Source organism: Balaenoptera musculus, chromosome 1, assembly GCF_009873245.2.
Source record: "Balaenoptera musculus isolate JJ_BM4_2016_0621 chromosome 1, mBalMus1.pri.v3, whole genome shotgun sequence".
NCBI classification, from domain to species: domain Eukaryota; kingdom Metazoa; phylum Chordata; class Mammalia; order Artiodactyla; family Balaenopteridae; genus Balaenoptera; species Balaenoptera musculus.
In genome coordinates this window covers 58,416,068-58,442,865 of record NC_045785.1, presented here as the reverse complement: position 1 = coordinate 58,442,865, position 26,798 = coordinate 58,416,068, and the positions used below count along the sequence as shown (strand labels likewise).

The 26,798-nt window shown below is 44.8% G+C and overlaps 1 protein-coding gene across 1 annotated transcript in view; it reads left to right on the top strand.

Moving 5' to 3' along the window:
• GNG12 (G protein subunit gamma 12) overlaps positions 1 to 25,344 on the top strand; it is a 126,326-nt gene extending 100,982 nt beyond the window's left edge. Inside the window, 3 exon segments of the mRNA XM_036861346.1 lie at positions 19,093 to 19,191; positions 19,193 to 19,213; positions 21,341 to 25,344. Of these exon segments, the coding sequence (XP_036717241.1) occupies positions 19,120 to 19,191; positions 19,193 to 19,213; positions 21,341 to 21,466 (219 nt within the window). The 5' untranslated portion in view covers positions 19,093 to 19,119 and the 3' untranslated portion in view covers positions 21,467 to 25,344.
• Positions 25,345 to 26,798: the final 1,454 nt, after the last annotated feature.

Sequence of the window (26,798 nt, the reverse complement as noted above, 5' to 3'; positions counted from 1 at the left end):
AAGTGTTATATCTCGCAGCTGCTGACCCAAATCGTATGCATAATGATTTTTTTCACAAGCTAAACACACAAATGTAGCCAGCACTTGGAAAAGTCCCTTTGTGTCCCCTTTGCCACCTTTCCCTTCAGGAGTAACCACTGGCCTGACATCGAACAGGATAGATTAGTTTCCCCTGTTTTGTGCTTAATGGCCCCGTGTGGTAGGTACTTCTTTTTACTCTTTGTGTCTGGCTCCTTTCACTCAACATTATATTTGTGAGATTCATCCATATTGTTACACAGTTCCCTGGTGGTCTAGTGGCTAGGATTCGGGGCTTTCATCCATATGGTTGCATGTATTTGGAGTTTGTCATTTGCTATGGAATATTGCATTGAGTGAGTTATTATTCTCCTGCTTGGGTCGTTTAGGCAGTTTCCATCTGGGGTCTGCTATGAACATTCTAATGCATGTCTTTAGGCGGATATAGGACTAGAATGGCAATATGTAAATGTTCTGCCCAAGTGACTATTGCCATATTTTGTATTCCCTCCCCCCATCCAGTTGATGATTTTTGAGGGGCATCATAAGATCAGAGTTGAATTTTAGGAAGATTTATTGGCTGTGGTATCTTTGATGTCTCTGAGCATGGTTTGGAGAGGCCCTGGGAATCTGCAGAGTCCCCTTAGGGGCTGCCACTGGGCAGAGAGAAGGGAGGCCAAGTTAGTGGCAGTGCTCTGAGCTCCTCATTCACAGTCACCCTCCAGCAGAGCAGGCGTGCTCCTATCTGTTTCATTAGCTTTTGCCATTATCTAGGATTACTGGTCCATGGCCAGCAGTCTGACAAGTTGACAGCTGTTGGGGGAGAGCTCAGGGAAACCAAGAAAAGCAAGGCGGTTGTAGTCATCTCCAAACACATATCGAGGGAGGGCCTTAATAAGAGGTTGATGGCAGGGGTACCAGAGAGGAAGGTGTGGATAGGAAAATAGAACCTGTAGGACTGGTCACCTCTTTGGATGTCAGGGAGCAAGGGGGTGGTCTCAGAAGCAGAACTAAAGTTTTGAATCTAGGTAACCGTAATAAAGGTTGCTTTCTTAGCAGAGAGATTGAGAAGCCAAGTCCAGAGAAGGGCCCCCGGGGAGAAGAAGAAGGGGAGCCTGACTTCTGACAAGTTTAAGGAGCAGGCAGGCTGTGTGGATGAGGGGGTCCCGCAGACAGCTCCGGGACCAGACACAGATGTAAGAATCCTGTGTCAGGGACTTCCCTGGTGGCGCAGTGGTTAAGAATCTGCCTGCCTATGCAGGGGACACGGGTTCAAGCCCTGGTCCAAGAGGATCCCACATGCTGCCAAGCAGCTAAGCCCGTGTGCCACAACTACTGAGCCCGCGCTCTAGAGCCAGCGAGCTACAGCTAGCCCGCGTGTGTAGAGCCCGTGCTCCGCGACAAGAGAAGCCGCCGCAATGAAGAGTAGCCCCTGCTCACCGCAACTAGAGAAAGCCCGCGAGCAGCAACGAAGACCCAACACAGCCAAAAATAAATAAATTAATTAAAAAAAAAAAAAGAATCCTCTGCAAGCCCTTGGAGGGAGATGGAAGGAGGGAGGACAGAGAGAGGAAAAATAAGCACGCAGGCAAAGTCTTCAAGGACGGCTGAGCTTGGAGGACTTGGAGAGGGAAAGATGTCAGCCCGGGAGACAGAGCGGGACAGTCAGAGGTCTGCAGACATGCCCAGGGGAGGATCGGGGCTCAGAGACCGAGGGCAGAGTCAGGAGGGTGGGACAGTCCAGCAGTGTCAGTGTCAAAAAAATGGACTTGTTCCAAGAGTTCTTCAGCTTTATCTGGAATCATGACATTTCACGGAAGTGCCTTCTTAACCATCAGTAATGTTCAGGTTATGTGTGTATTGTGCTGTTATCTCTGAAAATTGGCAAACAGCGTGCCCTTGCACATGGTAACTCACCCAGAAATTTCAATTCACTCTGATAGCCCTTCCCAGAACATTCTGGCTAAGAAAGCTTACTGTATTTGTGAGCATGGCTTTATTTTAAAACATCCATGAACAGTATTTTCTCTCGCATACGCTTGCTTGCTTCAGAACCCACTTGGTAAGGAAAGCTCCCCTGCCCCATCCTTCCCCTATTTGGGCTGATCCCCGCTTATAAAGTCTTCTGGGGCTTCAGAAGTAGCTCTGTGCTGACCACACACCCCCCTCCCATGTGCGTAATTCTTTCAGAAGTGCAGAGCGTGTACATTGTTGTCCTTTGTTAAGGATGAGGAAGCTGAGACCCAGAGAGGGCAAATGAGTGGCCACGAGTTCGGCAGATGAGGAGTCAGGGAGTCCCAGGTGTTGTGCTGAACAGCCCTGATTGTATTCTAGTCCCCTGCGGCTCTTTTACCCAAATGTACATCCAGATCACCCGGAACTTCTTCAGAATGTACTTTTCCCAGGACTTACCCTGATGTTCTGATTCTGGAGGTTTGGGGGTGAACTTCAGACCTGGGTGCACTGAAAGAACTGCCCAGGTGATTCTGAAAGCAACCCTGTTAGGAGTCCAATGTCTAGTCACTTTGTGGTTTCTGTGTTTCACTCCACACTACCCTCTTAAGTGCAGGTATAATCTGCGTCTAAGAAATGTCATTAAACGGGTTGTCTCTCAGAGAGGAAAAACCAATACTTTCCTCTATTTAAGAAGTATATGGAATTACTAAAGTGAATGTTACACTAAATATTAAGAAGGGAAGCACCTGATAGGCTACTAAGAAGTAAGAGTCTTGTGAGGCAAAGGATTCTGATACTTTTCCGGTTTTCTGCAAAAATATCTTACCTATTGACCACATACATTTGCATGCTAAATTCAAGAGGTTCACACAAGTCCATAAGTAGAAATTAAAATGAAATTAAGTATTTAGTTGACCCCATCTGATATAGATGGTATATGAGAAAGCGCTTCATAAATTTCCATCTTGGGGGCATTATTGGGATACCAGGCTTACCCCATGAGAAATAGAATACCAGATTTCGACATTGGGTCAAGGCAGAAGTGACATACAAACATATGGCAGCGTCTGTATGTGACACATAGGTATGTTTCCCCAGAATTTAGCTGGGGATGGTTTTCATTTATAAACGAAGGCACAAGCATCCTTTGATCATGTGATCACTGGGTCAGTTCATTTATAAATGTTGACACTGACAGATAATGGCTGTTTATAAGACTTGGATATGTTTATATTTCAATCTACTAAAATCAGTCTCATAATTTCTACATGTAATTTCTACATGTAATATAAACACATGTCATTTATTTTGACTTATATTATGCATAAAATTGTTCCAAAGAATCTCATGTGCTTCTGAAAATACCCCAAGGACAAACTTTTGATAGAATCTACTTCAACCTTCTGAAAGTCGTATTTGGTCACAGACAACTAAATGCTGATTTCTTATGATCTCTCCCAGGAATTTAGTCCCTGGACTCATTAAGTGTTAGAAAAGTTTAACTTTACAGTTAAATGCCTGAATAAATAACAGGCACTAATGTTGTCATATTGGTATTAGCATTGGAAGGTGTATGTTACTCCCAGTGCCACTCATAAGATGAATTACCCTTGGGAAGTAGCCCCCTTCCCCTCCACTATAAGCACCTGACCTGCAGAAGCAGGCTTAAGCAATGGAGGCATCTGGGGGTAGTTCTTTCTTTCCAGAGCTTGCAGTATCACAATTGTACTTTCCTATATTCGTCCTTAATATAAGGGGAAAAGTGCCACCGAGGCCAGAGTCCAGATAAGGAGCTGCTTTTGAAACCAAGGTTAGCAGGTAGCCTAAAACCAACATCTATGTCACCCTCACTTTCATAAGTACAGGAATGAGGAAAGTATATGCCGTAGTGTTCATTTTGGAAACTCAAGTAAAACTGTGCTCAAGACATAAGAAGGAGTTGTGTAAAATGTTACACTTCAGAGATGTTTGTTATGGTTCCTAATTGCTATATAATCAGAATCCGAGCTAATACGGTGAGTTTCTCTGACTTGACCTCTTCAGCCAGAGATAACGCATCTGGGAAAGTATTACCTGAAGGAATCCTTTTGTAATGTGACATGATCACCATTTGTTTCAGAAATTCTGAGTTTTATACATTGGGTTCAGGCCCTTATCATCACTCATCTAAAATACTGCCACAGATCCCTGTGTCATAATTTTATTGGAGAAAGTATTTATTGAGTTCCTGCTGTGTGTCCCAGCCCCAGGAATATCTTGCCCCTTCTGTTTGCTGAATTAGGAAAAGGAAAAAATCGCAAAGCCATTGCTTCCTGCCAGGGCTATCCATATGTCTCGTAACAAACCAAATCAGTATGTAGTTATTTTGTGTGTATTGTATATGGAAGAAGTAGAGAACTATGTACTACGGGGTGGCTGGCCTCAAGGGCCAACCATCAGAGAGAGAATTAGACTTAAAGAAGGACTCTGGTGGGTGAAGTAGATGCAAAATATTTGTGAGAAGTATGATGGCTGTAGTCGTAAAGCCAGCCCTTGGGACGTGTGGTCTGGTAAGTTACTAGTACACCAAGAGAAGCAGAATATTTGAAATAGTTCTGGCCTGGAAAATCTGGGGCTGAGAGTGGCCATAGAAATTCTTCATCTGGGCTTAACAGGCAGCACCCTTTCCCACTGCATTCCATTTGATCATCTTGTTTTGTGAAATTCCTTATGTTTAGAGAGAACAAACCTTAACAAGCAAGTTGCTGGTAGTAACATGCTGTGTATTTGAACTGATGTCCTCTTCCATTGTCTTGAGTGTCATTCTGTCATGATATATCTTCTGCTTGATTCAGCCCTCTTTCTCAAAAGTTCTATATCTCATTGAAAGAACAATTTTAATGGATTTGAATTAATTCATATTTCTGAGGGAATTTTATATCACCTGTTAAGGTGAACAGAGATATTCTGAATTTTACAGAACTCAGTGAGCTGCAGTAGAAGTGGTGCCTTTTGGGTGCCAAATTATGTAAATTGCATTGATGTTGCTGATGAGGTTTGGACCTTAAATGACTTGGCTTGGTTTCCTAGTCCATGTTTTCCCTCAAGTAACATTTTTTGGAAAAGGAGGGAATCAACAAATTTGCTTTGAAAGGGAGAGCCTCTAATCCTTTACATAGAGAATGAGTTAGAACTACAAGAAGCGTCCTTGGGACCCCTTGTATCTTCAGTTCTTTCCCTTTGAAAATAATAAACTTTTAGGTTCCATGAGGCTCAAAACAAACAGGTACTTTACGTGTGAGGGCCAGCATGGAAAGTTCATCTTGCTGGTCATTCCAGGAATTCGATAGACACTGCTTTTCCCCAACACAGTTATCAAGTCCAGACGTGTTGGAAAGGAGGTTGGGCACGTTCCCTGGCTATCGTTTCATGGGAGAAGGTGAGATGAAGAAAGAAAGAAAAATTAAGTATCCTATTATGTAGTCGGTAGCATGTACAAGTTATGGGTATCGGGACCAGAGTTGGGCCTTTTTTTTTTTTTTTTCTTGGTCAGTGAATGCAAGGAGGGTGCGAAGCTTCCTGGCAAGTTAAACTTTGGCACCTGTGACTCAGGGCCTGAGTGCCACGTACAGTAGGCACAGGGCCCAGATCATGGCTGTTTTAATCCCCTCTGCGCCTCCTAAAAAGGCAATTAAATTACTTCCTCTGTATTGTGGACATTGGCCATACTTGCTAGATGGTGATCTGGAAGAGGAAACAGTAGATAATAATTAACATATCTTCCACTCTTTCATGACAGAGCTCATCTTATGGTGTTGGTCATTATCATGTTATAGATTAGGAAGTGTTTAGGATCATAGAATTTTACTCTTAACTTTCTATCCTTGAAATTTTCAAACATACACAAAAGTAGGATGCACTCCACATACCTGCCACCGAGCTTCAACAATTAGCAACAAATTTCATAGCCAGTCTTCCTTCATCTACCTCCTCACCCCTCTCCCTACCCTTCTCGTTTGTCACCATAGATTAGTTTTGCCTTGAACTGTAAGAAAATGGAATTAGTATGCAATCTTCTGTGACTGGCTTCCTTCGCTCAGCATGATGTCTAAGGGATTCGCCATGTTGTTGGTGCATCGGTAGTTGGTCTCCCTTTTTTCCTCACCTATTAGAAGGCTTTCAGCCACTTTTCTCTAATATCCCCCCTGTGCTCACCATTCCTGAATCAATGCTTCTCTCTTGGTCCCTTATCCTTCGACCTCCCTTCCTTCACACTGTGGAAACCACTCACTCAGGGCCCTCCCATCACCAAGTTCCATGAGCTATGCTTGCTCTCTCCTCCTTTATCCCTGTAAGTGACTAATAACCTGCCCCTCCTCCTGGTTTTGTGAATAACAATTACTGGGATTTTTTTTTTCTTTTAATCATAAAAGCATCACATGTGGTTGAGAGCACAGACTCTGGGGCCAGGCTGCCGGGATCGCAGTGCTGGCTCCTGCACTTACCTTTGCTCTGACCTTGGCTGTGTTCTAAGCGTCTGCCTCCCTCAGTTCCTTTAATCCTAAACTGGGAAAAACAATAGTAAACAACCTCATAGTGTTGTTTGAGGATGAAGTAAGTTAATATCTGTAACGCTCTTAGAACAATGCTTGGCAAGTGTAAGTGCTGTACAAGTATTAGCTATTAAGAGCAAAAAAATAAATAAAAACGTGCACACTGCAGGAGTGCATAAAAACACTAAAAAATCCCCTAAAATTCTCACCGCCTATCTAGAGCTACATTGTGGACTATTCCAATGTGTTTTCTGGATATATTTTAACGAAACATATTTATAACTAACTGACTAACATATTTACACAGCATTAACGTGCCCTTCCTGCCTCTCTTCCCCTAGCTTTTTGTGATGGTGTCGCCCTGCCCCTTCTCTGCTCCTTTGAAGCTGCCGTTATTGTCCCCCGACACACGGGGAAGGCCCAGGGGTGCGCCCTGCTCTTCCTTCATGCTCTCCCTCCAAAGTGTAGCGCTCAGCCACCATTTCCGGGCTGTTGATCCCCATCCAGCCCAAAGAAAGAAGTCTTGTTCATTCTTACATTACCTGTCTCTTGCATCCAGCTTTTTCTTTACATTCCAATTGCCTCCATATGTGTGAAACCTTATGCTCTAACTCCTAATGGCAGTACTGATGCTGATAGATAACACTGGGTGGTTTCCGTGTGCCAGGCTCTTTTCTATATGATCCCATTTAATCATTACAGTCCTGTGAGGTAGGCACTCTGTTACCCCCATTTTACAGATAGAGCGCCTCGGGGTTCAGTGAGGCTAAGTGGCTCATTCCACATACACACGAAGTGGCACAGCCCAGATTTGAACCCAGTGCCATCTGATCGTAATATGACCTATACCGTATTGCCTGCCCTCTAGACCTTCCATGGAAATACTCTACTTGTCTCTCTCTGTCCCCCACTTCGTTCCATCCTACAAAAGGTTGTTGGATTGTTTTTCTGATAGCATTCCCTATGCCTGTCATTCTGGTCAGAAACCTTCAGTGGGCTCCCATTTTCACGTAACAGAATCAGCTTTCCTCCACTCTCTACTGCTCCCCTCAATAACCGTTCTAAATTCTCCCCACTCCTTTGCCACCGCCATCCAGTTCGTATCCTTAAGGGATTGATCCATTTAAGAACTGTGTCCTTCGTGCATGTCTGCTTGCTCAAGCCCTCACTGACTCTGTCTTCTCTGAGCTCCTAATGCTTGCACTTGGCATGCCTTATTGGCCCACTGATATTCCTTATTCATATTCAGGACTTAGTCCATCTTGTTGGAATCACAAGCCCTTTAATCACCAGTGTAACAGCCCACATTCATTGTTTGTCGGCCATGCCCAGCCCAGCTGGTGACTGTAAGTGTCAGTGAGCTGCACACACACGTCTCAGTCCTTCTCAGCCTTTCTCTCTCTCAAACCCCCCCCACTCCTATGCCTTCAAGCAGCTGTGCTGTTCAAAGCAGGAGAATGACTACCTAGTTGCTTCTTAATCTAAAATGGATGTAACAGCGTTTACCTGTTGCCCTCACTTTCAACTCTCCCATTAGGTGTTCGGTTTGTTTGTCTTAATTCACTCTGGGCATGTAGGTGAGCTCCTCTCTGCTTAGCAGTATTAGAAAGCATGTCCTCTGCTCAAAGTCAGTGAGATGCTAGGCCTTTATGACCAGAATCCTAAATATCTCTGTTCTGCTGCTTTGTCAGCCCACCAGGAATGAGGGTAGAATGGCTATGTTGGGGACAACAGCCCGGGTAAGGGATCTCATTGCAGACAGCGTCCAGCCCTGCTCAGCTAGGGGGGTAGAGGGGGTGCAAGGCAGATCCCTCACGAAGGCTGATGGGGAGGACTCCAGCTGTCACACAGATGGAAAAGAAGGCACCTGTTTTCTGGGTTTGGGTATCAAAAGGGCCATCAACCACATAACCACAGGTAAGAGATGAATGGGCATTCGGAATGTTCTGCCTCCTTCCTTAGATTGGTCCTGTGTCCCTTGCCAGGAATCACTTCCTCAAGGCAAAGTCCCTGTGCCTTTTGGAACCAAACGATGCTATAGGAAGTGAGAGAATGATTTCCAAACGACATGAGAACATAGCCCAGAGACCGTTTCCTTGCAACCCCAAGGTGCTCAGTATCTGTGCAGGGAAGGAGCCGGCGGGTGGGGACGACTCAGACGGGAGCCCCTAGATCACTGCTCCTCCACAAGTGGGCTCCACACCACACCAGCAACGTCAGCCTCACCGGAAACTTCGCACAAATGCAAGTTCTCCCCCCAGCCCAGACCTACTGACTCAGAAACTCAGGGATAGAGAAGCACTGTTCCAGGGGGCTTCCTCACGTCATATAGCATTGTTTGCTCCCCAAACAGTGAGCCCTTTGAAGGCAGGAATTCAGTCTTCTGCTTCTCTGATCATTCCCACTTCCTCTCTCCAGCCCCAGCAAGCTTGTCCTGTAGAACCTGCAGACAGATGCAATGTGTGCAGTGATGGCTAGGAACACCAGGGTTGATTTCAGCCCTGGAGAGCTTCAGTTTCCTCATCTGGAAAATGGGTTAATAACACCACCTTCACCATAACCCCCAAATATATTAGTTAAAATAAAAAAACAGGGTACAGAGCAATGCATGACATGCTCCCATTTGTATTTTTTGGAACAGGTATGTGGGTAATCACGTTTGTGTATGCGTGTGATGTCTTCAGAAGGAAACAGGAGAAACTGGTAACAGTGATTACCTTGGGAAGTCTAGACTAGAAGGACAGCTAGTTTTTGTTGCCTACCCTTTTGGACTATTTAAAATTTTGACTATGCACATATATTCTTTTCAAAACTAGTTAATGAAATAATAGTGATTTCTTTTTCAGAGATGTTGTAAAGAGTAAGTAAAATAACTTTACATAAAGCCCTGAACACAGTGCCTGGCACAGGAAAAGCACTCTGTTAGTGTCAGCCTTTGTCTTCAGTATTAAATAGTTGTGGAATTCATCCATTCATTTATTTATTCATTCATGAATAAACAAATGGGACATCCAGCTGTCCTCAGCCAGCCACGCAGATATGAGCAAATCATTTCTCAGCCAGTCTCGCTATACTAGGTAGGGAGTAAAACTTGTTTGTGAAGGTCACGCTCAGTCTTGATGGTAAACACGTGCCTCTGCATGGCTGGACCCTAGCTCGGCATACACGGTGGGGGGCGCTGGACCCTGCACCTCTGCAGTGCACGTCAGAGAGCTGCTCCCTCGGCCCACCTCCACTGGCTGTGAACCTGTTTGGGGCACAGTCTGGGGGTGCAGAGCAGCACTGCCCTCAGAACCTGGGCACCACGCAAGTGGCCAGCCCACGCTGGAGGTGAATGTTCACAGTCCCAGAAACTGGCCCTGATCGGGTGCATCAGAGTCCCAGGGACTCCGCCCCAGCTCCTCAGAGCTGTGAAGGGTAACCTTTGGCTTGGAACAGGCAGTATTTTTCAGGGTACATGGGGGAAGGAGCAGCGAGGTGTATCCCGTTTCTAAGAAGACAGACACTGTACACATGAACACCGCAGGGTGATAGGTTCACACTGGCTGATGTGTTGTATTGGTTGCTATATTGAGTGTCTTAACCTAACCCAGGTATTTATTGAGGCCCCATTCTCTGCATTAGTCAGTATGAGAGAGAAGATGGCATGGATAATGCACCTGCCTGGTTAAGGGTGTGGCTTTGAAGTAGGAGAGTTCTGGGTTCAAATCCTGTTTCTATCTACACTTTCCAGCTGTCTGATCTTGGTAAGTTTATTTAACCTTCCTGAGCTTCAGTCTCAATAGGTATAATGAATGCGACCTTCTTATATTGCAGGCAGTATTAAGTGAAGTATCATCTGTAGAGAGTACTTGAACATAGTAGCTGGCACGTAGTAAGTAATGAATAAATGTACTTGCTATACTATTATTATTGAGCTAAACTTCCCACAGTTTAGTGGGAAGACGATTTTCACACACAAAGTCAGTTACATAACAATAAGCATTAATAACATACAATTAAGCATTGAAATAAACACATGGTGTTTGCGGACCCTTTTTGAGAGCTTAATGATAGCTATAAATCCTCACTTCAGAAAAAATAAACATAGGGCGCACAACCGAATTTTGCATGCAATTTTAGGGCTTCATTCACATCTCCCCCTGCCTCTCCATCTCATGCATGGGCCATCCCTTAGGGGTCCTTGAAACCCCTGAGCTTCAAGCATATAGCAAGAATTCGTAAGGGGAATTAGTCACTATAAGCAAAAGTATTGATAGGGAGCCCTTCCTGGAAGAGTTAAAAATGCGAACTAGCCTAAAAGAAGAGAGAATTTAAATTGGCCAAGAGAAGCAGGCAGAGAACTTGGGTGGAGATTTGCAGATGGGACTTGAAAACGCAGCCCACAAAGCCAGAGGATGGGGTGACAGCCCCCTGAGGCTACAGCAGTATACAGCAGGCAAGGTTCCAGCTGGGCCCCTGGAGTAAGACTGCCTGGGCTCAAATCCCAGCCAAGCAGCTTGCTAGCTGTTTGACGCTAGGTACATATTTAACCTCTCTGTGCCTCAGTTTCTTCATTTATAAAATGGGGATGAAAATACATAGAATTTCTCACAGGGTGATTGTGAGGATTCAGCAGGATAATGTATTGACAATGATTGGCATATAGGCTGGTGTCTGGTGTAAACTCTATGTAGCGATAAGCTGCTTTTATGATGAGCATTTTTATTATGGGGCCAAAATACTAGGGAGGATCTTGACTGCAAAGCTGAGCCCTTTGGACTTTTTCTGGAGTTACTGGCGAATCCCTGGAACTTTTTTGAGCCAGAGAGAAATAAACTGAAAATGGTACTTTATCTGAGCATATGCTGGTCAGGATAGATTAGACTGGAGGAAAATAAGGGACATAAGTGGTTTATGAGGCTTGTTGCAATAGCCCTAACTTGAGGTGCTGGGAGCCAAGACCAGAAAATGGGGAAAAATTTAAATGCGGGGTGTGTCAAAGTAGGAATCAAAAGAATTTAGAAAGTGCCAGAGTCTAAGGTTATGCTGTTCAATAAGGCCGCTGTGACTGCTGAGCACTTGAAATGTGGCTCATCCAAATCAAGATGTGCTGTAAGTGCAAAACGCACGCTGAGCTTCAAAGATTTAGTACCAAAAAGAATAAAATATCTCGATTTTTTAACATTGATTTACATTTTAATTTTGGTCATATTGGGCTAAATAAAATATATTAATTTCACTTTTTAATTTTTTTCATGTGGCTACTAGAAAATTTAACCTCACATATGTGGCTCACATTTCTATTGGACAAAGCTTGGTTTAGGAATTGGAAGGAGGGCTAATGCAAAAGGATGCCTCGTGACCAGGACAACGGTGGTGTCACTCATTGAGAAAGGGACATGAGAAAGATTGGGGGCAGGCGGCTATGTTGCATTGGGTTTTAGGTGTGTTGTGTTTGAAGCAGCTGTGCAGCATTCGAGTGTAAATTGAAATAGGCTTTTTTATTTAGACATTGGAATTAAGGTAAAGGGTCAGGGCTGTGTGCACGCGAAGTGTGTTGGTCTTAGCTACAATCCTTATGGGTAAGGCATCTACCGTCACTGAGGACCACTGCAGGTCAGGCAGGTGCTGAGTAATTTACATATGTTCTCTCATATCCTCCTGGTACAACCCTGTTAGGTAGGTACTATTATTATCCCTTTCCATTTTACAGATGAGGGAACTGAAGGTCAGAGAAGTGAAACAACGTGGGGTAGTCCGTGATGAGCCAGGATTCGAATTTATCTGACTCTAAAGGCTCTTGTTCACTCTGCTACACCAGCCCTCCAGGACTGGGCCCCTGAGAAAACCAAACTCAGAAGAAGGAACAAGAGCTGTAGAAAGGAATAGCATTAGACAGGCAAGAACATGACGGTCTGGCGTCACGGAAGCCAGGGAGGAGACACTTTCCAAAAGGAAGTAGCTGTTAGGAAAACAAATTTAGACTTGAGTTACAAAGGGTGTTAATTGCTAAGAACTGTTTCAGACTGAAGGAGGGTTAATCCTGTAGGTTAAGGTCATTAGAAGAAGTTAGAATTTTCCAGGACTTGTTCAGAGCTTTGAAAAGTTAAGCATAGGTAGGAAGTGGCATTCTTTTAAACTGACCTGTTCTAAGACCCAGGCAGAAATAAACATGGGTCGAACCAAGAGGCAGAGATTCTAATAATCATCACTGGTGTTTCTCAGGAGGACCTATATCAGAATCCTTTAGAAAGCTTGTAAATACAGCTTCTTGGGCTCTGCATCAGATATACTGAATCAGATTTTCTTTAACAAATGCTCCAGGTGCTCTAGGTACACAGTGAAGTTAGGAAGCAACTGCTCAGGCTATGCAGCTCTCCTCCTCTGGATTTATTACCCAGGATTGGCTCATTCTCATGGCTCCCTGCCAGCTTGCTAGGGCACAGGAGGATGATGGGACCATCCTGCGTCTTTAGCAGTAGCCCTACCTGGAATCTGGGGCAGTCCTTTAAATAAGAGCAACCAGTTCTCCTTCGCTTAGATCTTCTCTCAAGGCCATTGAACTCCCCACTTCTACCGTCATTGCTATGGAAACCACCTATCTGAAGGAGCAGGAGGCCCTAAAGGGAGGCCTTGTCTTCTTTGTCCAGTGCTTCTGGCTGACGCTTGGCCTTGCTTTCTCCCGATTCCTTCCTTGTGTCTTTGATGTTCATAGGCCTGCAGTATAGAGTGGCGACAGAGAGGATGACCTTGAGAGTCAGGTGGCCCTGAGTCCCAGCTCTGCTACGTAAATCAGTGTGATCTTCGGCAAGATTTTTTAACCTCTCTGTGCTTCATCTATAAAGCAGAAATGATAAAAGAATTCACCTCTAAGAAGATTAAATGAAATGATTCTTGGAATTTACTTACCTGGCACATACTAAGTACTCAGTAAGTGGTGGTAGTTTTTTGAATTTTATCATCATAACAATAGCAATAACATCTTCATCACCATCATCATTATTCCAGGACATGTGCCCTGGATGGCAGGTAAAATCTACTAATCAAAGATAGCAGACAAAGGCTTCGAAGGGTTAGCAAGTTTAAAAGCATCTGCTTTTAGAGGCAGAGCTCTGTTGAGGTTTTGAGAGAGAGCTGTTCTCTTTCTTTTTCACTCTGCTGATTCTGAGCCTACACATACTTGTCTTAGAAAGGAATATCACTGTCACTTCATTGTCTCTTCCCTATCCCAAAGCATGTCTTCCACCGTTCTGTGCAGCCCTCCCTCATCTGTCCGTCTTATTTTCCATCCCCCTAGGCCAGCAACTTGTTCCTTTCGCTCTGTGTTCTCGGAACTGGACGGGAGCAGGGCAGGACATGCAGGCAGCCGGTCACAGGTTCAACTACCCTTGGCCTCACTGCCTGCGAGCTTGTTTGGGGTGGGGGTTAGGACTACACCTTGTGAATTCTGGGGGGATACAATTCAGCTGGTTACACTGGGAGAGCTAGTTTACTTTCCCACCCTGCACTAGCGAGGTACAGCAGGAGGAGGGGAGAACGTCAGGGCCTGCGGGTGCTCGGAGGACTTCCCATGGGCTGTGATCAGGGGATGCAGCTACTAAATGCTCAGCAGGAGTGTCCTCTGTGTTTACTACACTCACATGCTTATTTTATCTGATGCCTTAACAGTCCTTGGAGATAGAAAAGTATTATTATCCCCATTTTTCCCATGAGAAAGCGGAGGCTGAGATAGGCTACAGGTCCCGCGCAGGGCGCCAAAGGTAGGAAGGGGCGGGGACAGGGATGAGTCCAAGTCCCCTGGCCTAATCCTTGAGCATGTCCCAGGAACTAAATATCCGAGGCACAGTGTAAAGGCTGTGCCACAAGTTCCAATAGAGGGGCTGGCAGGCATGCCTCTACTCAGATCCAGCCCACCTGTGTAAGATTTTCTGATTTTTCTTTTTAAGGAGAAATCTCTTCAAGTGTTGACAGTTAAAGTTAAAACACACACACAATTTGATTGGTATCTTGTTTTAGAATAAAATATTAGTGATACATATGAGAGCTCTCAAAAAAAAAAAAACACGCATTCTCTCTCTCTCACTCTCTCTCTCTCTCTCTCTCTCTCTCTCTCTCACTGTCTCTCACTCTCTCTCTCACACACACACACACACAATTTAGTTAACCCTCTGTGGGACCCAACCAAACACATCTGCAGTCTGGATTCAGCCTGCAGGCTCTGATAGAAAATAATAAGTGTTCATGAAAATAGAAAACCAGTTCCTGGGGGGCCTGACTGTCCACTCCCTGAACTCCTTCCAAGACCGTATCAGTAGATGTTGCTACCTGATCACATTACCTTGAAACTCTTCTTTTACTGTCTGAATTTTTCCCTTGTTTCCCACTGAACACGTGGTTTTCATCTTATTAACAAGCCTAGGGGCCCAGCACTTAAACGGCTGTGTGTTCCAGGTGCATTAGTGCTAGGTGCTCCTGTTTGTCCTCCCAACAAGCCTGTGAGATAGATTGCCGTCCCCTTTAGCAGATGAGGAGCAGAGAGCTGGGGTAAGATATTGATAGTTGAAGGCAGGATCAGAGGGTAAGTGGTAGCCTGCTGTCTTTTTTTTTTTTTTTTTTTTTTTTTGCATCCTGCTCTTTTATTACAGCCACAAGGGGTGTGTTTGCTCAGAAAGTTGGCTTCACTCCAGTGATTCAGTTACTGGCCAGGCCATGATGACTTGTGATTCAGATCCTGGGGCTTCCTGGTGCCTTCCTCCCAGAGTGTACTCTGTGACACACTTTCCATCCCCACCCTCCTCTCCCTGCTTCAGGCCCCTCTAGACAAAGATTAGAATGCCCACATTTCCCTAATGTGACACCTTGTTCCTAGGAATTTCTAGGAAGCTGAGAATTCAGATGAATAATAGCATTAAAACCAATGCAAAGTATTTGAATAGCTAAATACTACTTACGTTTATTCAAATCTCTCGGCCACATGTAAAAGTGGAAACGACTGCAGAAGCAATAGCCAGAGTTTTATCAAACCTGGGTGTCTGCACAGGCAGGCACAGGCCTGGGCCCTTCTGGGTGGGTTATCCAGTGACGCCAGAAGTTGACCTCAGTCCTTGCCTAATAGCCACAGTGAGAACATTCTCACTTAGCTTATGGATATGAGAGGGGAGACCTGTCTTCCAGGGCACTAGACAGACAAGCAGATGCCTTCTGCACCAGAAGAGGTGTTGCACAAACGTGAAGCCATCAGCAAGGCCACAACTCTAGGTCATGGAGTGTCAAGGTCGCCCTTGATGAGAACCACATTGTAGACTGTTCAGTGATGTCCAGAGTATTTGCGAATCAAATTAATTGGAATTGCATCCTTTCCTTGATACAATAGGAAGTGTGGCTTCTGGGGTGGAGAGGCTCAAAAGCTAGTTCAAGGCTGTGAGCTGGATTAACTTGGAGCAAGTTTTTCTAATTTTGGTTGCCTCATCTATAAAACGAGATGAAAAAGTAATATACCTTTCAGGCTGAGAGTGAGGCTTCACAGATGAATGCAGATGACAGTATGTGTGTGCTCTAAGGTTCTATACATCGGGTGCTGTTTGTCTTGGAAGCTATTTTTGGAGTAAGAATAAAGCAAGTTTTTTATCCAAGTAGTAGCACAGACAAACAGCCAGACACCCGTGCATTGAGGGAAGACCAAAGACACCCTCTGAGGGTGCAGAGATGCTCAGAGATGTTTGTGTCCCAGCCTCTCGGTCTGGTTCTGCCCCAGCCCAGCCGTTGAGGCAATGCAGAGCAGCTGCAAGTGGGGAGGACGTCCTCAGCGAGACCTCCTGCTCCTGTAAACACCACCCCACCGCTCAGACATCAAGCAGCCGTGACCCTGCTTTCATACACGAGAGGCAGCTCAGCCCACCGAGTTCCTTGCAGAGGCTCCTTAGGTTAAAATGACATAATTTTGATTTGACTTATGGTAAAGAAATTATGTTCTTTACCAGTGGCCCAGTGTACAACTTTTTCTAGAGGGATCCCCAGGAGAAGGGAGCAGGAAGCTATCTGAGGGATAGGGAGAGGGCTGTCTGTGAAGGAGCAGGTCAGAACACAGATGTCAGAAGCGGGGAAAGCTGTAAGAGCCCCAAGCTGGCAAGCATGAACTGTGAACCACTGGCTGTTTATAATCGTGACTATAATACAGTCAGGAAGTAAGTCGTCCGTGTACCAGATGCAGAGTTTCTCACCAATTTTAGGAGGACCTACCCAAGCATTTTATAACTAAAGCCTAATTGTGGACTATTTGCTTACAGCCGTGTGGGTGGGAGGAGCCATGGCTGACCCAGTCCTGAAACGTGTGTGAAATGTTCTGCAGTTACAGGAAAACTTGCCCAGGCCTTGGAAACTTTATGCCCTAGAGTTGAGAAGAAGAGACTGCTTGGCGTTATTTCCTGCAAAGGGAACATTAGAAAGTCCTAAGGGTGCAGCCTGGAAACCACAGGCAACTCAGAAAGGGTGTCACGTTCGCACTCTGAAGGCTGGGGGCCAATCCTCAGAACCGGTGCCAGCTGGCAGGGGAGCCCAGTTTAATGTGCTACAGGGAACAAAACGAGGACCAGCGCGCTGTGAATCAGGGCACTTCAAACTGTTCGCAGAAAGGCTGCCTGCTGCCTTAGACCCATTTCAAAGGCTCTGTTAACAGGTGCTTGCTGGGAGCACAGAAGGGCTGGGCCAGACCGCTGGGTGTGTGCAAAGTCACCGGGAGGAGACCCTCAGCCTCTCCTTTGGGTGGGGCAGGATGAGTGCCCCAGGAATCTGAGGAAGAGGCAGCTTGTCGGAAGTGTGTGTAACCAGGTCGGCCCAAGGCAAGGCCACCGTGCCCTGCCTCACGAAGGCTCCTCCCAGGTTCCTGCACGGCTTGGGCTCCCTTATGCTAGGGGAATCCTTAGTGGGCTGTTTCCAGCCATTCTATTCTGCCCTGACACCAGAGTGCAGCAGAATTGCCTGGGGCCCATGCCCATAGCACCCCCAGACCAGTCGGTCAAAACGCTTGGAGGCCCATTGTCCGGGGGGGAGGCAGACAGGTGCACAGGGGATTCCCATTCATTGTGCTGGGTGTGACCCCCAAGGATAAATACAATAGCAGCTGCTGTGTATGGCGTGCCTTGGTCCTATGCTAAACGCTGCATGTGCACCAGTGAATTGAATCCTCAAAAACAATAGTATCCCTATATTACAAATGAGAAACATGGGCTCATAGAGGTTAAGTAACTGGAAGAGGTAGGGTCCAAACCAGGAACATGAAGCTTGCTAATTAGCTGGATTTCAAAGTTCTGCACGCGGTTAAAAGCACAGTTTTATTTGGGCATTTGACCCAAAGCTGCCTCTGACTTCAGAAGTTACAAGCCTACCCAAGTCCTTGAACTCAGCCATCGGAAGCATTCTGAGTGCGGTAGAACCCGGGGGACCCCGCAGGAGCTGTGGGTGCTGTTTCGGCAGCCTGTTCTAGTGTAAGCCTTACGGCAGATATGCCTTGTGCACCTGCAGCCCCTCCAGAAGGTTGAGTCAGCCTGCGTTTGCTGCTGGCGCCACGGTGCCCTCAGACTTTGCTGAGCCCTTGCATAGCGCCGGCGAGGCACACCTACTGTCCACCTGCTCTGACTCATAAAACTGCCGGCGCTGCCAGCTCTGCGATGTCTTCCAATGCCACCGCGCCAAGAGAGAACTTAGCCATATATGGCAGGGGCACCAGGCAATGCTTTTTTCCCCAGCCTGCCTTCCCCTTGGACTGTGCCATTGGGCAACTAGACCGGTCGAAGCTCAAGGTCCGGGATGTTCCTTGCTTTTCACCGGGAGAGAGAGGCAGAGGGCAGGCCCCACAAACATGTGATGGGGGTGTGGGATTAGCCAGTGCCCTGGCCCCAGGATGAAGCCAGAGAGGTCAAAGGGGTGGGGCAAGGGGGGAGGTGCTGATGTAGTTCCATTAAATATTTCAGGCTTGAGGCTGTATCCCATGTGACTTTTGCTGTGGATCTGTCATTGAGAGTCTTTCAGCCGAAAGGTTCCCACTTTTTTTCCTGAAATAAAGGCTTCCTTATCTGCCTAACATTCTCCAAACGACTGCAATCTTGATAGCACCTAAAATGCACCCTTGTGCAGACTTCTCCAGAAGCACTCTCTTCTGCCCTTTTCTGTTGCCAGGATTTGTATCAGTGTAGATAGTTTGGGTAAGAGAGCCAAAACGAAATGAAATCAAACCTCCTATTAACGTACAGGGCAGTAATGTTAACCTGCACGTGGAACATGGCCCACGTTGGCCGGAGGCCTGGTAACTACCACAGATGTTTGTGTTTGTTTCCCCTTAGAAAACGCTACTTTATGCTGTATATGGGGCGCGTGGATTAAACTACTGGTACTGGGTTTCTGCAGAAAAGATTCACGAAGGTGCTCAAAAGGATTACAAGCTTAGAAACTGAGGCCCGCCCCTCCCATTGCTGAGGGGGCTTTGTGGTAGCACCTCCAAGAGGCTGTGGTGACCGGGAGTGCATCCTTTTCCCCCTCAAAGCATTATGAATGTCTAAGCAACTTAAAGATGACTGTTCTTCACCTTTGAAAAAAAAAGTTCCTTCAGATTTCAGGTGAAAAACCGTAACTGAAGATGTCGAGCAAGACGGCCAGCACCAACAACATCGCCCAGGCGAGGAGGACTGTGCAGCAGTTGAGAATGGAAAGCCTCCATTGAAAGAATAAAGGTAGAGCCTTGAGTGGGTCAGACGTGTGTTCTGACCGGCTCCTCTGCCCTCCCAAGGCCGGGCCACGTTTCTGAGAAGGTGGGGATGCCATGTATTGGACCAGGTGCCAGGATTTCCCCGAGCCAGCTGAGAGTCTCCGAATCTTCACTCTCATTTCAACATAGCACTGGCGAGCCAGAGTGTCTGAGTGAGGCTGTGTGGACAGAAAACCTAAAGCCCGTGACAGGATTTCCTGGGGACCGGTCCTTCCCTGAGCGCACATGGTCGAGCCCTCTGTCACTGGGTTCTCCCTCGGGACAGGGGTTCCAGCTGGACTTTATAACACCCTCGTCCTCCCTCTGGAATGTATGAAGTGTTCTAGCGTTATCGGTGCAGCCAAGGTGGCCTCGTGTAACAAGTCAACAACCAGGTGTCCTTTTTAGGAGAAGGTGGGTTTTTCAGTGTGTGCGGACTTTGACGACCACAGTCTGCAACCCAGGGTAAGTATCGCCAGCCTTAGTTGAGATCTGGAGGAAACCAGAAGGCAGTTGTTTGGGTCACCTGACTTTGAAGTCTTTTTTCCCCAGACCCCCAGAGAGGGCTAGGCGGTGAGTGCCTTGGAATGTTGTGAGTAATGGCCGTTCCTAGATACTGAAGCCGTCACCTGATAAATTCCTCTGGCCTAGAGATAGTCACCTGTCTTCAAACAGAGGCTGCCTGTGCCCCTGGCCTGAGGACACTGATCTGATTATCCTAACGGGTCTCCCACCCAGACTTCTGAACAGGGTGTGGTATTTCCATTTTTAACTCATGCCACAGTAAGGTACTGCATCTTCCATGCTGGCTTTGTCCTCTTTTTATTCCCCCAAGCCCAATCTTTAACAGTAAATCTTCAAGCTCTACTAGAATTTGGCTCTAGTCTGAGTTTTGGCTCCGAGCCCATAATTCGGTTCTTTAACTCTGTTCTGCAGTCCTAATCGATTTGTTATTGGATAGAAACTAGATACAACCTTCCTTTGAATCACAGACACTTTCTTTTTCCCCTCCCTCCCCCCACCAACTTTTTATTTTGAGAAATTTCAAACCTGTGGAAGAGTCGTAACAACAAACACCCATATACTGTTTACCAAGATTCACCAATTAATTAGCATTTTACCACACTTGTTTTCTGTCTCTACACACACATACTCACAAAACTGACATAATTTTTTCTTTAAATTTGTTGAAAGTTATTTGCAAACATTGTGACGCTTCACCCCTAATACTTCACCATCTGTCACCTAAGTGAGTATTAGGGGCATTCTTCTACGTAACCACAGTACAATGATTAATTCAGGATCAGCTGCTAATAGTATCTCACACGTAGTCCAGTTTCGAAGATTCCAGGCCACTCACTTCTCAGAATGGCCCTCACTTTAGATGGGATTGTTTGCTGACGATCAAATTCAGGCTAAAAGTTTGGGCAGAAATACTAGCTGGCTGGTGGCAAGTCGTCTGCCCTCACTCCAAGAGACATCTGATGTCAGTTTGATCACTTGGTTAAGGAAGGCCTTATCTGCCAGATTTCTCCATTTAGAAGTACTTTTCCCTCTTTAAGTAACAATCTGGGAGTGATACTTCGGTTATCCTATTCTCCAACAGTCTTCCACCCAGTGGGTTAGCATTCAAATACCTTTCAAGTTTGTAAATTTTTTAAAAAAATTTTTTTTATTGAAGCATAGTTGATTTACAATTTTGTGCCAATCTCTGCTCTACAGCGAAGTGACTCAGTGATACACCTATAGACATTCTTTTTTTATATATTCTTTTCCATTATGGTTTATCACAGGATACTGAATACAGTCCCCTGTGCTATACAGTAGGATCTTGTCGTTTATCCAGCCTATATAGAGTAGTTTACATCTACCAACCCCAAACTCTCAGTCCATCCCTCTCCCTCCCCCGCTCCCCCTTGACAACCACAAGTCTGTTCCCTATGTCTGAGTCTGTTTGTTTTGTACATAGGTTCATTTGTGCCATATTTTAGATTCCACATATAAGTGATATCATATGGTATGTGTCTGTCTGACTTACTTCACTTAGTGTGATCATCTCTCGTTGTATCCTGTAAATATTTCCTTTGTTTGCTTTGGTCTGTCTACACACCAGGTTTCAAAAGCATCAGCGGACCTCATGTCCTACTGCGAGGAACATGCGAGGAATGACCCTCTGCTGATGGGGATACCAACTTCAGAAAACCCTTTCAAGGATAAAAAGACCTGCATCATCTTATAGAGGAGTAGTGAAGTGGTTCCTCCCCTCTTCTCAACAAAGCAAACGATGAGCAGCTCCTTGAAAAGATTTACCTTCGGCTTATTCGGTAACCACTGCTAATAACTAAAATGCTCTTAACTTGGAATCATGGACTCGGAAGTCTTTGTTTTCCAAGTTGTCCTTTCTCTAAAATGCCCTTTAGTGAATTAATACAGAATAACAATCTTGTTTTCCATTTGTTAACTCTGGTGTCATATTGGGTTACTGCTGAAGGAAAGTTGGTCTGGCCTTTTAAAAAAACAAATATGTGAATGATCCAGTTAAGACCTAAATTACCTAAGGACTCGTCTCGATTAAAATGCCAAGAATAACCTGTCCTAAAGCCTTTCTATCATAGTATGTTCTTAATAGGGTTATGCCAATCTGTACAGTATATGTGGGTGAGGAGTGTTTTGTGTATATATATGTGTGTTTGTATATACACATCTCAAAGCTTATTTCCCTATTAAAATGTCTCTCTCTCCAGACCATCAGTTCAACTCCAGAAGTTATACCTTTATCTTGAGCTGTGTGGGGGTAGAATTAAATTCTTTTCTTATAGTTATTGTACAAAAAGAACACCCTAAAGACTGCATTCATTGTAATTGAGTAATGAAGTCATCTCTCTCCTCTTGAAATCTTGCTGACCTCTTAGGCTACAGTAAACTGTGCCAATTAAAATTTAAAAACTGAACGAAAAGCCCTTTTATGATATGAGTATTAGTTCACCAAGGGCTTTCGGGCTTCAGTGATCCTGCATCTAGAAAAGGGGAGGAGGCCCTTGGGGAGTACCCTGGGCAGCTGTGCCCCGGGGCTCACGTTCTCTGGAGCAGGGGTAGACAGACAGACACCTCTGAAATTTCCACTCTAACGCTGGGAGCGAGACAGAGCATCCGTGAGCCCGGCCAAGAGAGGAGCAGGAATGCGTGAAAAACAGCTGCTCTCCTTGGCCCAACTTTGTGATTTAGCTCACTTTCTCTGCCTCCCCTCCATCTTTCCTCTGCCACCAGAACATGTCCTCAGAGGTCATGTTCACCTCCCAGCCCCAAGTGGGCAGATCATGATGGGGAAGAAACATACATACAAAAAGAACGTAAAGGTATCAGACACTTACTTACTTAAGCTCTTTTCAAATATCTGCAGCGTCAGCGTCATCCCTAGCTTGTCCTCACACCATCTGAGAGAGGCTGGGATTCAGTGGTTCGCTACCTGGGCCCACGGTTCCAGCAGCTGGGTGTTGTTGGGCTCCTTGATTTTCCTCTGGGCATGATGGCGCTGCCACACATCCTCAGAATTTCCAGTGGGGATGCCAAAAGAAGGCATCTCCTGTGGCCAGAGGGTATGTTAACTTTATCAAAGAGGAAGAGAGGGTCTTTTTAAATGCTTGTTTGTGGGCCCAAACCATACACTAGACCTTTGATATTTTAATTCAGCTTCAGTTCATTAAAAACAACTATTAATGAACGATTTAAAATATTCTCAAAAAGGATTCCTCCCCAAGAAGGAATTATTTACAACGGTTTTCCCTAGTTCTGTACAGTCTCGCCCTGCAGTGCAAGCCCCTTTTAAAATCTAATGTCTGAACTTTGAGTATTATGCTAATTGTGGGTGAACAAATGCAGTACTGTTTCCAAACTGCTCAAATATATTCCGTATTTCCCCAAGTCACCTGCCTGTTCAGCATTGTGAACGGCCCTCACTCTTCCAGGACCATGTGGAAATCACGCCACCACTGTTACCCTCTTGTCATCTACCCTTAGTTCTGCGAAACGCCCAGTTTCCAAGTAAATTATAGGCACCTGTTGGAGAGAGAACGGTTTTTCCTTTCAAAAGGTGATATTTGAAATGTACATTAATAAGACAACTTTACATTTACAGCTTCACTTAATGAGACATTCTTTTTTTTAATAAGTATATTTTTCTACTGATAGTTTCAGAACACTAATCTTATTTTCACTCTGATTTTTACCATGTTTCTTTAAATATTTATAATGTAGCTTGTTACAAAATATTTTCATGAAATTACTTTTATTATACTGCTATGTACACATTTTTGGTAGCAAGCATAGTTTATTCTTTAGTACTAAAACATGTTCTTTTACCTAACAGAAAACAAGTATGGTTTGCTATATATTTGTTAACATGCCTGTAGTGGTAAGGAATGGACTTGAGGTCCCAGGAGATTTCATTTTTATTTTTGCTGGCCAGATATCATAAAGGCTACAAGTATGAAAATCATGTAACTTCCTAACCAGGTGTAGGGTATGTTTAAGAAAAGTGATATCAAATCCTTTGATGCTGGACCCAAGGGGGAGAAAAATTGTAGCTAAATGTTGATTTACTTATAACTAGACATCTGTGTGAGAAAAATATAATATATGTATACATATATATAATATGCAGAAGTCACTTTTATTTATCAGGCTTTATTCTACTTGTAAAGCCACAGTTTAACTATTCGGCAGCAACTGGTTTTTGATGATGATAGACAAATGCCCAGTGTGTGTTACTTTTTCCAACTACCACTATAATGACACACCTAATCACTTATGTGCATGCAACTTCTTGCCTTCATATCTATGAAGCTATTTAAATATGTTCACTATACTTTGTCTTTAGTGCTGCTTCTGTTAACAGTGATCTCTTTTTCCATTCTTATATCTTCATTAGTGCATCATAAATCTGTCCAATTGAGGCCTCAGGACCATGGCAAGATATGCTAGACAGAATTTCATGACCGCAAAGTATTTTACAGAAACACTTTTTTTTAAATAGAGAAACACTTTCTATACCAGGTGGTTCACAAGCTATAGGTTTTTTCCTAAATAAGAATCAGGTTTTTACATTTCTTTACCTTATTATTAAAATGAAAAGTGCCATACTTACCCTTTAAAGGAAAGACCTGATTTGCTTTCTCTCTATTGGGACTACTTTTGTGCTTTACTAATCTTTCAACTATCAGAAAAAAAAAATTATACCAACAATTTAGTAATTTTTAGGCATAAGTTAGTTTAGGTAGTGCAGGATGTGCCAAACTTTCCCTTCAGATTCCTTCTTCTCAGTCAGTTTGCACCTAAGAGAGTGTCATCTGAGTGATAACTCTGAATTTTAACAGCTATGTAGTCCCAAGAAGTAAATCATAGTACATGTCAGTCCTTTCTCAATAAACGTAATACCAGAGTGTGTTAGGACTTGTATTGACTTTTTATGGTAGATCTGTTAATAGGAAAAAAATACATTGAATCAAGTAGAAGTATCTGTATGTTAAATTAACACTTACCTAGAGCTGGGTGGCCTGGATCGTTCGTTGTCTAGCCAATCCTGTGTCCCTGTGTTGTGTGACTTTGAACAAGGCACTCCATCTCTCTGGGCCTCCATTTCACCATCTGTAAAATGGGCCTTGAAGTAGATGATGGCTAAGATCCCCCTGTTCCATCCAGCAGCCTACTACCCCTCTACTGGTCCTGCCAACATGTTGGTGCTATATGCTGCTTCAAATATAGAACTCGTTTGTCTATTGTGTGTGCTCATTTAATAGCTTATGAAAGGCCTTTTTGTTATATGGCTTTTTTTTTCTAGTTTTATGGACTTGATTACTGTAATAATGTCTTGTTTATAGCCATGTAACTATAAACATACATTCTCTTGATGTCTCAGTAAATTTGCATTTGATATATAGTTGATGGGATTGTTGTTTCATAACATCCTTTGACTACTCATCTGTCCAGCATCTTATTAACCTAAACATTGTGATCATTGTTTGGAAATCTGTTCTGCAGAAAGAATAAAAGCATTTACTTCATAGCTAACGTGTTCACAGATTTGAAAGAAGTTTCATTAAAGCACCGTTGCTCTCTTTACTGGATCAGTGCCTCATTGAATCTTCCTACTGTATTTTGCTCAATAAATTAACAGAAGACCAATTCTCTTCCCCTTTTCCTGCATTCATTCAGTTAACATTTTCTGAGCACCTGCTGAGAGCCAGGTATGGAACTCAGGCTCTGATTACACTCAAATGAATAAGGCTCACACCAGTCCGTAAGAAGCTCACAGTCTAGGGCAAGGAAGGGTGGGAATAACCAATATATAAACTAATAATTACAGTACCGTGTGCAAAGTGCCTGAGCTCAGGTGAACACACAGTGCCGTGAGAGCCCAGAGGAAGGAGGGCTACCTCCATATCAGCAAAGTCTGAGAAGGCTTCCAAGGGAGGTGGTGTTTGAACTAGGTCTTGAGAGACGAAGAAACCCCGTATGCGTTGGAATGAAGTCTTAGGAGGGAATGACAGGAGGAGGAGAAAAGTGAGCTCAAAGCTAGTGTGCAGAGCGTCTCCCATACCACTTACCCTGCAAGCAACAGGAAGGCAGTGGAAGTTGTTAAGGAGGAGTGGCGTAGTGATTCACTATGTGTGGAGGGCTCTTTCCCATCCTGAGACCCGGCTGTGACCATAGAAACAGACAACAAATGGAAAGGTCATCAGACTTGAAGACTCATATTCAGTGTTTGCTGAAGGGACCCTGCCTCCTGCCCAGTCTCTTCCTCCAGAGCTGGGATTCCCACAGAGATGAAGGGAGGGACAACGTCATCCAGAAAGCCGGGGAGAAGGCAGCCAACAAGGTTATGGGCTGGGCAAGCTAAAGAGATGGCCCCTGCTTCCGAGAACCAGCACTCACACACTACAAAGGGTAGGGGCAAAAGATAGATAGCCACTCAGCCCTTCCCAGGAAAGGACTGAAGAATTTAGACACGTTGATCATGAAAAATAGGCAGCAACTGACCAGCTCTTTCATTGGCTCAGACCAAATTACCAGAAGTTCCTGTGACTTTCAATGGAAGACGATTGTATTGGGGGTGGTAGATGGGACTTGGGTAGGGATAAGGGAATGGAGGACAATGAAGCTGAAATGGGTAGACTAAGTAAGTAAACGTGGCAGATGAAATGGTATGCAACCTTAATGGTATGAACAAAGAACTCAAGCCTGCTGGTAACGTGGGAGCTAAATGTGGAGATGCAGGTCCAGCTCTCCTGGACACACGCTGTGACCAGCTTCTCATTGGCAAGGGTCTGTTACACATACACATATGGACATTTCACCATAAGCCTTCTTACTTGGGGCTAGGTAGACAGTCTTTTGAGTCCCTATGTCTAGATTTACAGACTTTGGGCTCACGGCTCTGACTCTGTAGAACCTGTCCTGCCGTCAGCTCTAAGCCATCTTTGCACAACCTGGCATGACTATTGCCTTTAGCTTGCTTTCAGAGCATGGCCCTGCTTGCTACTCTACCCCTTTGCCACTGTGAGCAGCAAATAACC